General features: G+C 32.4%; 1 protein-coding gene across 1 annotated transcript; it reads left to right on the top strand.

Annotated features, from left to right (window-relative positions):
* The first annotated feature begins 270 nt into the window (after positions 1-270).
* LOC110105531 lies at positions 271-16,019 on the top strand. The gene is made up of 5 exons (XM_020835069.2): positions 271-452; positions 3,561-3,634; positions 9,511-9,643; positions 10,863-10,932; positions 15,818-16,019. Exons 3-4 carry the CDS (start codon positions 9,521-9,523, stop codon positions 10,908-10,910), a joined length of 171 nt encoding a protein of 56 aa, XP_020690728.1. The 5' UTR covers positions 271-452; positions 3,561-3,634; positions 9,511-9,520; the 3' UTR covers positions 10,911-10,932; positions 15,818-16,019.
* The last annotated feature ends 2,433 nt before the right edge of the window (positions 16,020-18,452 follow it).

The raw sequence follows: 18,452 nt of genomic DNA, 5'->3' as shown, positions 1-18,452 counted from the left end.
ATAAAAAACATTAGCATTCAAATACTTTTTAAGCTTTAATAATTCAAATTTTACTAAACCATTTCTCTAAAAAAGAAGAGATTTGCATATATATCATGGCTTTACAAATCGGAACGGACCAACCGGTTGAACCGGTTGACCTGCGAATCGGTCAGTCGGCCCGTTACGGTTCGCTTGGGAACCGTTTTCGCGAACCGGCACCGGTTTTGATAAGCGGACGGTTCGGGCTTTTTTTGATCCGTTAGATTTGATCCAATGCTACGTGATGAACGGAAGCTTGTTGGAAAACAAAAAGAAACCCTAGTATTCATTCTTTCGTTCGGCTTATTCCCCGTCACCTGCTCTTTTGCGACTTGATAGCTCCACGTCCTCTCATCGTCGTTGCTCTTTCGCGAAGCCGACGTGGAACTGAAGCTTCCCTCTCGTGCTCAAGTTCTCTTCTCCAACCCACTGTGAGTTCTTCACGCACTTCTCCTTGCATTCGGTAGTCGGCCGACCCACTGTGATGTTTTCCAATGATGATTCTAGCCTCCTCTATCTTCATCTCTTATTATGCTCGAGTTTTTCGGGGATTCACTGCCTGTTGTAGATTTTTTTGAACCCTGAGGGGGTGTTTGGTATCGGATTGGATTCAACTTTAATAGGATTTAGTAAACCATGTAAATTCGGATTTAGTAAATCCTAAGCTGATAAGTTCTGAAAAGTGTTTGGTATGATAAATGTTAATCATGGCTGGATTTAGTAAATCATGTAAATCCGGATTCAGCGTTGCTCTTTCGCGACTCCTTCGTCCTTCGTGGCTGTTCGACTTCGCTCCTTCGTCGACTTTCCCTTCCTGTCGGATCGATAGTTACGAGATTTTGATCGGATTCAACAACGGGAGCACGTTGGCTTTGAAGGTATTTTTCTCCTTTCGCGCTCTTCTCTGGCCAAATCCCGTCAATCTTGTTAAATCCGGGAAAGGATGGGATTAGGATTTACCCGGATTTATCGGATTTATGCCGTAAATCCGTAAATCCCGGATTTAGAGAGTCGACGGATTTAGGCCTCGTTTGATTAAGTTTATTTCCTCCTTTTCCATTTGAATAAGCTTTATTTTAAAACTCATTTTTATATAAGCATAAACCGAATCAAACGAAGCCTTAGATGCGCGCGAGAAGGTGTTTGGCTGGATTTAGGTATAATCCTACTTAAAACTGAAGACAAATCCGATACCAAACACCCCCTGAAGGAACAGAAAGACCAGGCACTTATTATTTTACTTTTCTACCCTTGATAGCAAAAATTGTTGTCGTGAATAAAATATGTGATGTAATCAGTTTGTTCGGTTAGGATAATTTGTTGAAAATTTTTTCAATAAGTTCTTATTAGTTTGGATCATTAATGATAGCATCAAGCACTTCTTTGTCATCATTTTTTTTTAAGTTTCTCTGTACAGCTTTTGTTAACTATATTTTACGAAGAAAAGTAGAAAACTATTCAAAATGGACTGTGGAATCCTTTTTGCCTGAACGCACTTCCAGCTATTTTTTAAAATAGTATAATAGAGGCTCCTAAGTCCTAACAATGCATTGAATTCTCTGAAAATCAATATGCTGCTCTAAATTTGTCACCTAAAAAAGACCAATTGCTATGAAGAGAAATTCTTTCTTTAGGCATAAACTTTGAGGTGGAGTAATTCTCTGAATACATCAGATTGAGATCTTCCTTTTATTTCATTAACTGTAGAGTCTAATGGCAAAATTATAGGTCAAAATTACATACCTTGCAGGTTATTATGGTATTAGAGTTTTTTTGCTCTCCTCTTTGCTGACGGATTTGAAACCCATCTTACTGTAGCATGCCTAATTACCAAATTATCAATGAAGGCATTGAGGATGGATTTGATTTAAATCTAGGCAACATTCCATATGGCTGATATATCAATCTCCTCCATTCAGAATATGACACCATTCCTAATATAGTTTGATATAACAGAATGGAAAACAAGAGACATAAGTTACTTACATTAGTATCATGGCTTACTAAACTTTTTAATACTATTTTGAAGACTAAAAAGATGTTAGATGAGTGGAGAATGAGTGTGTTAATTCCAATTTTTTAAGAATAAAGGTGATGCACAAGATTGTGCGAATTATAGAGGTATTAAGTTAATGTGTCATACTTTAAAACTATGGGAGCGAGTTATGGATCACAGGTTGCGGCGTGATACTAATGTTTCTCAAAATCAATTTGGATTCATGACGGGTAGGTCGATTATGGAATCCATACATTTATTAAGAGGTTTGATGGAGAAATATAGAGAAAATAAGGAGGATCTACATATGATATTTATTGATTTAGAAAAAGCATATGAGAAAGTTCCAAGAGAAGTGCTATGGAGAGTTCTTGAAAAGAAAGGAGTCAATAATGCTTATATTCAAATCATTAAAGATATGTATGCAGGAGCTATTACTTGTGTTCAAACACAAGGTGGATTGACCAAGTATTTCCCTATTTCGGTTGGGTTACATCAAGGATCAGCCTTAAGCCCATATCTTTTTGCTTTAGTCTTGGATGTTCTCACTAGACATTTGCAAGAGGATGTACCTTGGTGTATGCTTTTTGCTGATGATATTCTTCTTGTTGATAAGACTAGAGAGGAAGTTGAAGGTAAACTTGAATTATGGAGGTCAACCTTAGAGTCTAAAGGTTTTCGCTTGAGTAGATCTAAAACAGAATATATGGAGTGTAATTTTAGTAGTAATAGACATAGTGAGGGGATTGTGACTTTGGGCGATCAAGTCATTAATAAGAGTACACATTTTAGATATCTTGGATCTATTGTTCAGAGTGATGGTGAAATAGATGGGGATATTATCAGCAGAATTCAAGTTGGATGGTTGAAGTGGAGGAATGCATCGGGCTTGTTATGTGATAGAAATGTACCCCTCAAACTTAAGGGAAAATTCTATAAGATGGTAGTGAGGCTTGCAATGCTTTATGGTGCCGAATGTTGGCCATTAAAAGAGAAGCATAATACTAAGTTAAGTGTAGCAGAGATGAGGATGCTCAGGTGGATGAGTGGCTTTACCCTTAGAGATAGGATACGAAATGAGCATATACGTGAAAAGGTTGGAGTAGCTCTAGTAGAAGATAAGATTAGAGAGAGTCGCCTTAGATGGTTTGGTCAAATAAAACGGCGGCCTTGCGATGACCCGGTTAGGAGAGTAGAGGTATTAGATTTGACTTATGTTAAGAAAGGTAGGGGTAGACCTAAAAGACTTGGTTTGAAAATATTAGGAATGACCTTTCTTTATTAGATTTAAACGAGAATTTGACTTTTAATAGGACACAATGGAGAAAAAGGATTCATGTAGTCGACCCCACGTAGTGGGATAAAGGCTTGATGTTGTTGTTGTTGTTGTTGGTCTTTCTAAGTGGATTCACCATATGATATTAAGTTGCGTGCTTCTTTTCTCTTTCTCTCAAATTTTAGAGTTTAATTCCCATTGCAATATGCTCGCTATTCCATGAGAGGGATAATTGCATGTTCTTTATTATTTCTTCACATCTTGTAGGAGGCAAGGAAGAAGAGAGTGCAAACTTTGAAAAGATAAACGAATTTCAAATTGCTGCCACTCATCATATTGAGGTATGCATTCCTCCCCCAATACAATATGATAATTAAATTGCTGCTAGCTTGCTACACTTCAAATTTAATTGCTTAGTTTTTTTACTTAAAATTATTTGTTTAATTTTAATTGCTCACTATCAACCTATTTAATAAAACTCATAAAAGCATGATTCACATTTCCAGCTTAATATTAATAATGGATCAATAAAACAATCAATCTGCATCTTAAAATCAAAGCGTATGAGAGAAGGTAGATATTGCTTGGAATCATTTTGCTGAGTATAAAATTGCTGATGGTAGGAAGCAATACAAATGTCGTTATTGTGGAACAAACTTATAATGGTGGAGGCATTAATAGGATGAAGCAACATCTAACAGGTATAAAAGGTAACATTGCTTCTTGTAAGAATGTGCTACATTACATTCGATATCTGATGCAACAAAATTTGAATGAAATAGCAAAGAGAAAACAACTAGCATAAGAAGACTTGTTCGAGACTGTTGATCTATTTTGTGATGATCCGATTAAGAAAGAGAGGGGCTCATGTTCAGTCACAAAATGACAAAATTCTGATACACATGGTAAAGAGATTGATATAATGAAGAGAAAAATTGATGAAATTGATTTTTTTTTGCACTTAGAATAAAACCAAGATCTCAACCATCCCTAAAAAATGTAATGACATCTAAGCATGCAGTGCACTGTGCTTATTTAGTAATTGTCATGTGGTTTTATGACAACTGCATTCCATTCAATCATATTAATTCACCTTTTGCACAAAGGGCTATATATGTAATTACTGCAATAGGACTTGGTTATAAATTACTACAGATTATGAGTGAATCTAGTACGAGATGCTAAAGAGTAATACAGATTGAGAGTGAATTTACTATGAGATGTTAAAGAGGAATGCAAGTTGTTAATTGAATTTTATAGAAATATATGAAAAGAAATTGGTTGTACATTGATGGTTGAAGGTTATACAGATACAAAGAGTAGGACATTGATAAATTTTCTCATTTATTATCTTCGTGGTGTTTTGTTTCTAAAATCAATAGATGTTTCTGATATCGTTAAAGATGTCACAACATTATGTTCAATATTCATTGATATTGTTGAATGAGTTGGTCAAGAGAATATAGTTTATTTTGTGACAGATTATGCAGCAAATTATAAAAAAACTGGTGAGTTATTGTATGAAAATTTTGGAAATATATTTTGGTCACCTTACGTTGCATATTGCATAAATACCAGTTTGAAATATATTGGAAGTATACCTTATATTTCAGAACTTGCAAGGAAAGCTTCAAAGATTATAATTTTTATTTATAATCATGCTTTCATATTAGCTTGGTTATGAAAAAGAGCATGTTGGACATAAATTATAAGATCATGAATAACTAGATTTGCAACATCATTCATTATCTTATGAAGTGTACATGGCCATAAGCAAGATTTGCAAGCATTCATCACCAGCAAGACTTACACTGATTCAAAGTTATGTAAGACAATGAAGGGGAAAGATGCAACATCAATTATTTTGGAATGACATATTAATAATTTCTAAGTTATCAGGTTCTCTAATTAGGTTGTTAAGAATTGTTGATGCTGATGAAAAGCCATCTCTTGGATACATTTATGATGGTATGTATAGAGCTAGAAAAATAATGAAGGCCATGTTTAGAAATAGTAAAAGAATATATAAGCCCTTCACTAGTATCATAAAGAGAAGATGAGATAATCAACTCATACATGGGATACATTTAGCAGCTTATTTTCTTAACCCTCATTTTCAATATGACAGGAAAAATTACTGCAACAAGCTTGAAGTTATGCTAAGTCTAATAGAATTGATTGGCAATAAAGATATTTGTGCTAAACCATATTTGGTAATGAATGAGGTGAGGCTATTTCGTGATAATTTAGAAAATTTTGGGAAGCTAATTACATTAACATTAGCAAAATAAATGCAACCTGGTAAGATGAAAAAAATTATGTAATTTCATTTTAATATTTACATGAACTATGATGTTTTTGTTTACAATAAATATATTTGAACAAACCAATGCATATTTATTGATTTGTAGATGAATGGTGGAAGATGCTCGACTCTGATGCACGAAACCTACAGAAAGTGGCCATTTTAATTCTTAGAACATTATCTTCATCAGGCTATGAGAGAAACTGGAATGTGTTTGAGCAGATTCATACAAAATGACGAAATCATCTGGAGCACCAAAAGCTAAATGATTTAGCATATGTTTGTTACATCATCAAAGGGAGATAAGTAATCAAGCTAACTAAATGATCACATCATCATCAAGTAGGTCAATCACCCTTAGATAAAGGAGCTAGCAACACTATTTCCCTCCTTTCCACATTTTTTGGCCTTATAAGTAATGAAAACCAATTGGATGAGTTGAACAATTAGAAGCACAACAACTTATTTACTGTAGTTTAAACTCACTTAGTTATCCTGAGCATTAACTCCTACTTCTATAAATAAGAGAATTTTGTAAACCATAATTTTTTTTTTATTTATGCTTAATGTAGTGCAAACCATACTGCTCCTCTCTCAATATAAACACCCCATTCTCTCTCTAAAGCAGAGGCGGAACTATAGAGAGCTTAGAAAAAATTTTTATAGGAGTAAAAATTTTAAAAAAAAATTATAAGAGAGTAAAAAAATTTTTTGTCCTAACTTGCCCTAAAATATCTATATATTTCTTTACATTTAGTTCTAATATTCTCTTTCATGCTTTTAATAACAGTTTAATTACACATTTTTTCTTTATTTTTCTTGCTTAATTTTTTTAAAAAACTTTTCGTAATGTATAGATATATAAAATTATTTTTTTAATATTTAATTATTTTTGTGCTATATTTTTGCCCCCCCTCAAAATTAAAGCCGGTTCCGCCCCTGCTCTATAGTAACTATCCTCCCTTTCTGTCTCTAACAATAGGGTTCAAGTAAGAAGCAAGGTAAAACAACATTAAGAAATGAAAGATCTAATAGAAGGACAATATTTCATTGCAATAATTATGAAGTAAGATTCTACGATTCATGCCTATTTCCAAATCTCTCGCTTCTCGCCTAAACCTTGTAAGATTAAGCAAGCTTCTACCACCTTTTGGCCTAGCATACCTTAAACCACCTGAGAGCTACACTTCGCTACACTTTACTTAACCTAAACTCCACCACAATAAACCAAAGCAATATACTTTAAACCATCCTACCCGAGAAATTTCTCCTCCAAGTATATCCCCATTAATGATGCAAGTGAAAGTCTAAAATCATCTAGATCTTGGATCATCACTACACTCATATGTCACCATTATATTGATCACCTCCATTAATAAAATTTTAACAGCATAAGTTGGCAACTCAAGTCCTTCATGGACAGATTTGAGAAAACCCCGCAAGAAATTCAAAATGTTGGACGTGTTCAAATTTTTATATATCCCTCGCTCTTCTTTTGTGTGTATGAATTGGTTGCTCGGAGGTTTTGTAGATGTTGCGCCAATAAGCTAGCATTTTTCTATAGTATAGGTAAACAAATGTAGCTGTAAGTGGCCAAAGATGTTGAATTAGACCGAAAACATCAATGGCAAAACAATATCAAACTAAACTTATATAATTAACCAATAAAACCATACCAATCAAACAAACACAACATTAAAAGACACTTCTAATGGACGAATGCTACAGTCGTGAGAGGAGAAGGGAGCAGCTTGTTACCTCGATTGGGCGGCGGATGTTGAAAAGAAGAAGATAAGCGGCGACGAGAAGGAAGGCTAGCGATGGCAGTGCTCACGTAGTCGCAACAGAGGAGAAACACAGAGAAGACGGCCGTACGGAGCTTGGGTAAATCACAGAAGCTGACACTGATGGAGCCGAGTTTATTCGTTTATCGGTTAGGAATTGTTTCAGATGCAAAAGAAGTTTTTTTTTTTTTTGAGAATATCCGACCTCATATAATGCCTTTAAGGTTAAATTTTTTTAACATTTAACATTCTTTATAATTATTTTTTTATCAGATAACCTGATATGAATTAATTTTATTTATTTAAGCTATGATTAATTTACACAATATGAACATAATTTTATTTATTTAAGTATAAAATATATAAATTTAGATATTAATTAATGTATTATTTTAATATCTTAATTATTGAATTCAAATTTGTCCAGTAAATGATCCTAAGCTTTACTAGCATATTTGTATGTCAAGTTAACATAACTTGTTAATGAAATAGGTGGGGAGAAAATAGAGAAGGAAAATGGATAAAAAAACAAGTTAGGAAAGTCTTAAATTATCGTAATCAAGAATACAACTAAACCACTCTAAAAAAGTAGAATTTGATCCCTCAATTGTTCACCATTACCGTGTATTTATAGGGATTGAGGGTCAGTGGAAGGGTTTGTATTAATAGCATTTAAAATTCAATAGCATTTTTAATATACATGAAATTATGCATTTTAATTTAAAAAAGTTTATAGTAATAGCATTTTTAATATGATTTAAAGATTTCACTTTAAAATATAATGCATGAAAACTTTAAAATGTTGTTTTATGGAATATCACACAATTCTCTTATACTTACATATATAGTATATAAATTTTGATATTTATTAATATAATGCCTGAGTGCCTCAGTCACATCAAAATATATGCATGCAAATGAAACTCCTTAAGATCTAATGGAAGGATTGAATCTTTGAACCTACATTTTAACCCAATCACAATGTAGAATAAACTAGAGCTAACTATAAAGTCCAACACAATAAATAGAAACTTTATTTTATTTCATTCTTCAAATTTTCATATAATAGTCCAATTCACATAAACTCTATTTGTCAAAAGATTATATTGGATTACAAAAAAATACCTCACTAGTCGACTAAAAAGACTATCATTTCCTACTTTGTTGGGCTTTCCCTTTCCTGAAACAACAGAGAATATCATAAGGTAAGCATGACTAGCTTAATAAACTTCTTTTATAAGCATGTCATATATGATATATATCAATATTTAATTAAAATACTAATAATAATTTATTTAAATATTCAACAAATCATTAATGCTTAAACAAAATACTAGTATGACATAATCCATTGAAATTAATGAAGTGTACTTAGTTTCAAGGTCGCCAATTATACTTTTATAGTTCACTTTCACAGAAATTTCAGAGATGTTAGAGGACATTGATTATCAGAGGTTTACTTGCACATAACCTTCTTATTTCATCAAAATCTATATAGAAGTTCAAGGTTTATCAGAACTATCTCAAAATATTATTTCTATTCAATTTATTAGGTTATCATTATATGTAATGCATGAGTATAATATATATGTCATAATGTTTGTTTATAGCTTGTCTTTTACTTATAACTCATTTTAACCCGCCACACCTGCATATAACAAGTGGGGCCATAACATAATAGAGTAATCTCTCACACCCACTTTCACCAAATGGGTCCAAAATCTCTTCCACATCCACAAAAGGCAGATGGGGCCAGCACAAAATACATATGTCCCTTGTATCGTATTAGAACTACACTTATCACATTTCAAATTAAAACTTCATCAATGCTTGTATCTGTTTTTGTGATATCTCGACTTCACCGATCAATTTAGATTACCAATACCCATAATCCTTAAACCAAATCTAATTTTGTATTAAATAACTTTATCCATATTCCTCCAAAAAGCCAAGACAATCTCAAATTAGAATGTTGCTCTATTTATTCCCTCAAGACCTCATTATTATAGCTATTTTGAATGATATGCGTTTTTGTAGCCAATCGAACTTAAATTCCTTCATGTTCTCTCCTTTTCCTTTCTTTTTGTTTCAATTGCTGTCTTTAATATATATATATATATATTTTTAGTGGGCTTAAGATGCCACACAGGGCACGGCCTATGACAGCAGTCCTCATCTTCTTTGGAGTCAATGCTATACTTGTAACTACTGTCAACCCAGTCTATGATTTCATCTGCTTCCTGCCTTACTGGGAGAGAAGAGTATGTACTATGTTCTTTTAATTCTAATATAATTTTTTTTTATCTTGTTATTCCAGCTATGAAGCTCTTATGTAACCAGAAAAAGAAACTGAGATAAATAATCTTTTTGGTTAATTATTGCAATTTTCCTTTTATGCCTTTTTTTCCTTTATGGAGTAGTCACATCTGTTAAATATTCTATTATTTGGTGTTGAACTGTTTTGTTTTGAACATGCCAGCTTAACTGGTATTTAGGAGAATGGTGGTTTTAACTAGATAGTTTCAATATCTCACAGTCTTCAGATTGTTGAAAAGATTTATTCAATGCTATACTTGGAATACAAGCTTCAAAAGCTAGTATCGTGATCTTGTATTGATTTTGAAACTTGAAATTATTATGCTTATCGTTCGATTTGAACTGAGCTTTGGTAGCTGAAAAAATGAATAAAAATAAAAATCCCAAACGGAAACATTTCCTCCAATGTTGGAACTCATTAAATTTTTGCGGATGATGACAAATGACTTGTGGATTAGATCCGTGCACATGAATTCCTGTCGTACTATGGGCAATTTTCAATTGAAGATATGATGTTTTCACCAATCTTTAATGCTGCCGATCTATTTTGTTCATATGTTGAAAGAATTTTTTGATGACGACAAATAATGCAAAATTCGTACGGTATCTTCTTTTATTATTAATTTCTTATGTATGCCATTTAGTATGTATAAGCCAAACGTGGAGATGATACATTCAATATATTAGTTGGCATTTTCTGTTTTAAAGTTGATCAGTAGGAGACTTAAAACTTTTGTAGTTGATAATCAAGCATCCTGAAAATCTATTAAGAGTAGAAAAACTATGTAAAAGATAGGTCGATTGTTGCCTTGTTGGGCAAAGACAGAAGACGTGAATGTTAACTTGGCTTATTTCGCAATACTTATCTATTGTTTGATGGTGGTAGTATGCTAGTTAGCCTGGTTATTTTACCTCGTAATCTTGTAAATTTATTCCAACTCTTTACATAGAAGTTTAAAAGATGTCCACTCTTCAGTGTTTCATGCTTCTTCTATATGTTTTTTCTATTCTTATAATTGCACTAGTTTTCCATTTTTGGTCATTCCTTATTCAAAATAAATATAATAAGTATCTATCTTGTAATGGTTATTTGGTGACTAATTCATTGTAAGTTGTACTTCATGTTTGCAAGATATGCTGATCTTCGTTTGCTTAATGTCTTAGAGGGAGCAAAACCGAAGAGAGAGAGAGAGAGAGAAGTATCATGAGTGAACTAAAATGATGGTAAATTTAGGTATGTGCAACTAGAAATGTTTTCTTTTGAGCTTTTTTGTTAAAGTTTTTTCATTTTGAGACCAAGTTTACGATTATTTATTTCTTGGATTTTTTTTTTATTGCTGCTCTTTTTGTTATTTACTCCCTACGAGTTGGATGCTTGATTAAGCTTTCTCTTTGAGATTCAAATATTTTAAGAGTAATTTGGAGAAAGGAATGTCAATAACTTGTGAACCAACCTGTAGGAACGGACATTTTAAATTTTTTTGGGAAATATAATAGAACACAATGGAGAAAAATTATTTATGTAGCCGACTTCACATAGCGGGAATAAAGACTTGATGCTGTTATTGTTGAATTTCTTAAGAAAGATAATATTATACTTTCATAAACTTCTTAAGAGTTGTCAAGGACACCTTCAGTATCATACAGAGCACTTCAACTCTTATTCTCATTTAAACTGCTGAACAAAAAATGCAAGCTGTATTTTTTAACCCGGGCAATGAAATTTTTTTTCTTCTAAATTGAGTAATAGTGTGCTCACAGTGTTGAAATAAAAAATCTTGCATCATATGCGGAAAGATCCAAATTCTTTTGAAAATTCTTTGTGAAATAAAATGTTTTTTTTTTCCCAAAAACTCTTCACTACTATTTTTTGGAATTTTTGTAAATTTGCAATTGGAAAAAATGGGAGAGAATTGGTTGCCTTGCTAGGATTATGTGCAATATTGATGGCTGACTTGTTATAATAATAGAGCTTTGTAGGGCCTTTTCATTTAACTTTTAAATTTTCCAGGATAGTTTTTAATCATAGTGATTTCCAATATCATATATCTTAATTCAGCTGTTATGTTAGATCTTATTATCTCATTTTATTTTTTACTTATCCAAGCCATAAGGTTGCCTTGCTAGAATGTGCAATATTCTAAACTTGATCTCCTATCAACCATAGAACTTGCATAATCTACATAATATTATATTTTAAATATTTAATATTTTATTTTAGTTAATAAAAATTACATCGTTTAAAATAAATACAATAATTAAAATATTCATCATGTTAATTTTTTTAATATCTTATATTAATTTTATCAAATATTTAAATATATTTAAAAAGTTACAAAAAATTTAAAAGTTAATTAAAATTTAAAGTTGAATATTACCTTGTGGCTCTCTTTCTGTTTCTCTCTCTACTTTTTCTCTCTGCTCTCTCTCTCTATCTCTCTAAGCTCAAAATCTAAAAAAAATTTGCTTAAAATTTTCTGCTTTAGTGGAAAAAGCAAAATTCATAGAAAAGGCTATTGTTTCCTTTAAAACACAAAATTTTATTGTGATTTATAAGAAAGTGTTATCACTGTTAGCTGATATGATTCTTTTTAAATTAAATTTTTATTAAGTTCCTTTTGCTAATACAATTTTAAAGAATGATCTTTTTAAAAATTTCCCCACCAAAATTATTCTTACTTATTAATAGTTCACTACTGAGAAACACAACAAAGTCACAAGAAACATAGGAAAAGCCACACAAATACAACAACAACAACATCAAGCCTTTGTCTCACTACGTGGGGTCGGCTACATGAATCATTTTTCTCCATTGTGTCTTGTTAAAAGTCAAATTCTCGTTTAAATTTAATAAAGAAAGATCATTTCTAATATTTTCTATCCAAATTTTTTTAGGCCGTCAAATCTAATACCTCTACATTCCTAACCGGGTCATCGGAAGGCCGTCGTTTTATGTGACCAAACCATCTAAGGCGACTCTCTCTAATCTTATCTTCCATTGGAGCTACTCCAACATTTTTACATATATACTCATTTTGTATCCTGTCTTTAAGGGTAAATCCACTCATCCACCTGAGCATCCTCATCTCTGCAATACTTAACTTAGTATTATGCTCATCTTTTAATGGCCAACATTCTGCACCATAAAGCATTGCAGGTCTCACCACCATCTTATAGAATTTTTCCTTAATTTTGAGGGAGACTTTTCTATCAAACAATAAGCCCGATGCATTCCTCCACTTCAACCATCCAACTTGAATTCTAGTAATAATATCCCCATCTATTTCACCATCATTCTGAACAATAGATCCAAGATATCTAAAACATGTACTCTTATTAATAATTTGATCACCCAAAGTCACAATCTCCCACTAGGTCTATTACTATTTAAATTACACTCCATATATTCAGTTTTAGATCTACTTAACTGAAAACTTTTAGACTCTAAGGTTAACCTCCATTATTCAAGTTTACCTTCAACAAGAGAAGGCTAAATACTAACCAAATAATAAGGAAAATCCACAAACTAATAAGGAAAATTAATATGAGCAACAAGAGAACGCTAAAGACTAACCAAAGCAGCAAACACCATAATTCCTACGAAAATTGCTTCAGATCAGAAGGCATAACTCGTTAAATCCAAAACCTTAGTCTACCATGACTGCTAGACCATTCAGCTCTTAGATTGGCTATATGCAGGACATTAGAATTTCTCTGAGAATTGTGATAGATCGGAAGTCTTGCTTTCTTCCAAGAATCCTATAAACTTGTCAGCACCCAACAAGACTTCAGCGGTACCACAATGCCCTTCTTGCTTCAGAAAATCAGCCCCTATATACATTCACAAGACACCCAAAAAAAAAAAAAGTGGACAGATCCTTGTGTAAGCCATTTCAACGAATGAACAATATTAGAAGGAAATACATAACTTGTCAGAAGGTAGTTATTTGTTTCTTGAATCTGCAGGAGAGTCTTCTTTCTTGTACGGTAGTCACAAGGTTCAGTCCATGAATCAGTTGGACCAACGCTTGGACTCAAGAAGAAGGCATTGTTTGGGATGGCTTTATTTCTGCTTCTTAAAGCGGCTTTTTAGTTAAAAAATTAAAATTTTTGTATTAGAAAGCCGTTTTAAGAAGCAGTAAAAAAGCCGTCTCAAACGAAGCCGAAGTTGTTGATTCTACAGTGAGGCCAAGAATACGAAGAAGAGAGAAAGTTTCTTGGTTCTTACTTTGCTACAAGGAAGAAGCCATAAATTCATGTTCTTGAAAATCTGGGCGGCAGGAAATGGCGAGAGAGTGACCTGGACTGTGGTTCCAAGGTTGGAAATAGGCTGCTGCCTGTGTGGAAGCTGCTACTGGTGGAGAGGGAAAAAACTGCTGTCGGTGAAGGTGTAAAGACTGGTAGGGTAGAGCAAAGGCGGTGGGAGAATGATGTTGGTGAAATCCAAGACTCCACTATAAACCCTCACCCCTCTTCTCCCAAGTTTTAGGGGAAATCCACCCCAAGGAAAAGAAATCTTTCCCTTAGATTTCTAAATCTGAAATAAAATGAACCAACTCTCCAAAAAGCCGAACAATTATTACGTCCTCTGACCTGAAGTAGAGCTACGTTCGGCCGCCAATAACATGTCGCCACGTGCTCTTACTCTCTACCGCGCGGCCCGACGACTTGACCCAGACCGGAACTCGGGAATGCTATGTTCGCGTATTGCGAGGTATTACTCGGTATTGCTAGGTATTGCATGACAATAACGAGAAATACTGCTCTGTGAAGACCAATACCGAGCAAATACCGAGTTGTACCGAGTTTTTCTAGAATACCAATACCGAGTTGTACAAATACCTAGAAAAACTCGGTACAACTCGGTATTACTCGATATTTGCTCGGTATTGCTCGGTATTGGTTATTGTCAAGCAAAATCGACCAATACTTAGCAATACCGAGTTGTACCAATACCTAGAAAAACTCGGTACAACTCGGTATTACTCGGTCTTTGCTAGATATTGCTCGGTATTGGTTATTGCCGAGCAAAATTGACCAATACCTAGTAATACCGAGCAATACCTAGCAAAATCGAGAAATACCGAGCCATCCTGTCTCTGTTCCGGGTCGGGTTGTCGGGGTGCGCGGTAAATATTGAGAACGCGTGGCGCGAATCTACTGGCGGCTGAACGTAGAGCTATGTCCTGTGACCAGACCAAATGAATAATAGGTATTTATAGAAGGTCAAGGATTTAAAGAAGCGACAAATTACCATCCTACCCCTATTTGAAATCAGTCAAAAAAACCAAGAAAAAAGTTAAATAATAGGTATTTATAGAAGGCCAAGGATTTAAAGAAGCTAAAAATTGCCTTCCTACCCCTATTTGAAATCAGTCAAAATAACCAAGAAAAAAGTTAATAAATAAAAAACCTAATTAAACAAATGCTTAAAGTTAAAACAAATAAACCCTTGCAAGTATAGGAGGTAAATCGACCTGCATAATATGCAATAGGATCGTGCAAATGACCGATGCAGAAAGAAGATCAACATTTAAAACTGGAGGTCCATCTAATATTTGATCTTTTTAAAATATGTTTTAGCTTTAAGAAAACATTACTTCATATTAAGAGATAGGATTAGTATTAAAGAGTTTAGCATTCGTATTTTAACTTTTACTAATCAAAGTTTAGCTGTTTTTTATGGAATTTGTAAATTTTGTATTGCATGATTTTTTTCCTAGAATTGGTAAAATCATGTCCATATCATTTAAAGCATGTTTCTAGCAATATCGTTTGGGATGGCTTTTTAATTGCTTTGTAAAGTTATTTTTTAGTACAAAAATCCTTGAAAATAGAGAAACAGTGGTCTAAAATCGTCACTCGAGAAATTATTATGTGCGGACACCGAACGGTCCGGAGGCCAACCAGAATGCGTCACGTCATCCGGTACTCAGCATTGGTACCGAGCAAAAAAAGTGACATGGCGTATTCTGGCTAGCCTCCGTACGACGTCCGGTGTCCGCACAGAATAATTTATCCTCAAATGGAGCCTTAGTAACATCATATACATGTTGCAAAGCCCTAATTACTTAAACCTCGCAGCAACTAATGTGAAAGATGGCATGTTTTGCTCGTAGGTAAAGCTGCTGTCCAGATCAAGGATGCTAAATGCAGAAGAATGACTACATGTTTATGGAAAATAGTTTGTAAATGTATCAATATATCTAATTTCCTGGTAAGGATTTGAAGATTAAGAACTTAGTCATGTTGAATGGTCGCGTATTTAAATCTCCCTATATTCCACTTTCATATAAAAATTATATTCAAAATTTTTAAAGAGATTTAGATTTTGTTTGGACAATTTTTTTATTGTTTTTTTAAATAATTTTTTTTTAAAAAAAAAATCATGATAAAAAGTTGTTCTAGAAAGCTAGAATAAAGCTGGCCCAAAGAAAACCTTAATGACTTCCTATCATTTGATTAATACTATGTATCATAATTGTAAATATTAATGATGGTTTAGCTTAATCATATAATATTAAGGATAAGATAATTTGTATACTAATGGTAATCCTCCTAAGTTCCTTTCATGGATAAAAATAATGGCGCAATATTTCTACCATTAAAGAAAGTAGAGATGGTGGACTTAAAATAAGAATTAAGAAAATGACTTCCTATCATATGCTTCCAAGACATATAATTAATTAAAATTAATTTATGTAATTTACTTTAGAATTGTTAGTGGATTAATATAAAATTTTTTAAGTAATAGTTAACATTATATGTTATATAAAATTTATTATGTAATATATATTTAAATTAGTATTTATAATATTAGATTAAATATCTATTCATTTTTTTATGTAATAGATTAGATTCTTGAGAGGGTGAATTATATATATGTATAAGTTAGCCAAACAAAAAGATAGTAGTAAGGATTTAGTTCAAGTAAAGTACATTAAGGAAGAAGATTAAAAAGTGTTTTTTTAGAAGAGAATATTGAACAAAGGTGAATAAGATATTTTGCTAAGCTTTTCAATGAAGATTGTGATAATACATTTCATTTTAGTAATCTTAGCACTCTAAATGAAAATAGAAATTTTTATTTTTATCAGCATATATAAGTAAAACTAAAATTAGAGATGCTTTAAAGAAAATGAAGTTTGTAAAAATTAGTAGATCTAATGATATTCCAATAAAGGTGTGAAAATGCATAAGGTTGAAGGAATTTTTTGTCATTCTAAACTATTTAATATTATTTTGAAGACTAAAAAGATGTCAAATGAGTGGAGATTGAGTGTGTTGATTCCTATTTTTAAGAATAAAGGTGATGCATAATATTGTGCTAATTATATAGGAATTGAGTTGATGTGTCATACTTTAAAACTTTAGGAGAGAGTTATGGAGCATAGGTTACGATGTGATAATATTTCCCAAAATCATTTTGGATTCATGATGGTTAGGTCTACTATGAAAGCTATTCATTTATTGAGAGGGTTGATGGAGAGGTTGAGAGAGAATAAAAAGAATCTACATATGATATTTATTGATTTAGAGAAATCATATGATAAAGTTACAGGAGAAGTCCCATGGAGAGTTCTAGAAAACAAATAGGTTAATAATGCTTATTTTCAAGTCATTAGGGATATATATGCAGGAGCTGTTACTTGTCTTCAAACTCAAGGTGGTTTGAGCAAGTATTTTCTTATTTTAGTTGAATTATATATATCAAGGATCTGCCTTAAACCCTTTTCATTTTGTTTTAGTAATGAATGTTCTTACTATACATTTATAAGAGAAAGTAACCTGGTGTATTCTTTTTATTAATGATCTTCTTTGTTATAACTCAAAATTTTAAAAATTATATTTTTACCTATAATAGTTAAGAATTTATTTAGGTGTTATTATAAGTTCAAATCATAAACCTTCTTCTCCATAGCATCTTTATTATTGTGTTTTAGTTTCATTAATTTTTTAATAATGTTGGGCATTGGTTAAATTCCTTTAGCACATGATGATACAAGTGGGGTTTTGAAACCATCTAGCAATCATTTAAATTCCCTTAACCCATTTGGTTTTCGTTTACAGAGTTTTTTTTTTTTTAGAAATGAGAAGAAAGATAGGATAGAGAATGTAAGAAACTAGATTTTGATAGCCGTATAGTCGTTTTCGTCAGTCGCCTCAGTTAGAAAATTTGCTTGTTTCGAGGTAGGTTATGTTTTGCCTATTTCATATTTTAATAATGTTGTATTTTTTGTATTTTTTATCAAATTTCTATTTTTGTTTCCGAAAAATGAGGATAACTTTGTTTTGATAAAACTTTCAATACATAACTTTTTATATATTATAGAGATTGCGATTACTAACATTTTATAATGAAAAATTTTTTACGGGTGATTTTGAAAAGAACAACAATTTTTGCCTAATTGAAAATTTATTTTAACATAAAAATAGTGATTTAGTTGAATTAAAGCTTCAAAATGATGTTTTACACAATCTTTGATAATTTAGTTATGTTTGAAAATTATAAATTTTTGCTCAGTAGTATTTTTATTGTCTAATTATGTTTTAATTTATGAAATGCATTAAAAAAATATGTTGTGAAGTTTGTGATGTGATGCCGATTCCAGTGGGTGATGGAGGTGAAATTCTTTTATGTCGGTGCAAGTGGGCAATCGAGATGGAACTCTGTTATATCAGAATCAATGGGTGACCGAGGTGGGATTCTATTATGTCGATGTCACTGGGAAACTGAGGTTGAATTCTATTATG

This window comes from Dendrobium catenatum, unplaced genomic scaffold (assembly GCF_001605985.2).
Source record: "Dendrobium catenatum unplaced genomic scaffold, ASM160598v2 fragScaff_scaffold_1608, whole genome shotgun sequence".
Lineage (NCBI taxonomy): Eukaryota > Viridiplantae > Streptophyta > Magnoliopsida > Asparagales > Orchidaceae > Dendrobium > Dendrobium catenatum.
The sequence above is the reverse complement of the archived record's forward strand: the minus strand, read 5'-3'. Positions and strand labels throughout refer to the sequence as shown.

Bases quoted from the DNA above. Each gene is read 5' to 3' on its own strand.
- LOC110105531 (XM_020835069.2), top strand. From the start codon at position 9,521: ATGCCACACAGGGCACGGCCTATGACAGCAGTCCTCATCTTCTTTGGA. The intron at 9,644-10,862 runs GTATGTACTATG...TTAATGTCTTAG, and splicing joins TGCCTTACTGGGAGAGAAGA to AGGGAGCAAAACCGAAGAGA.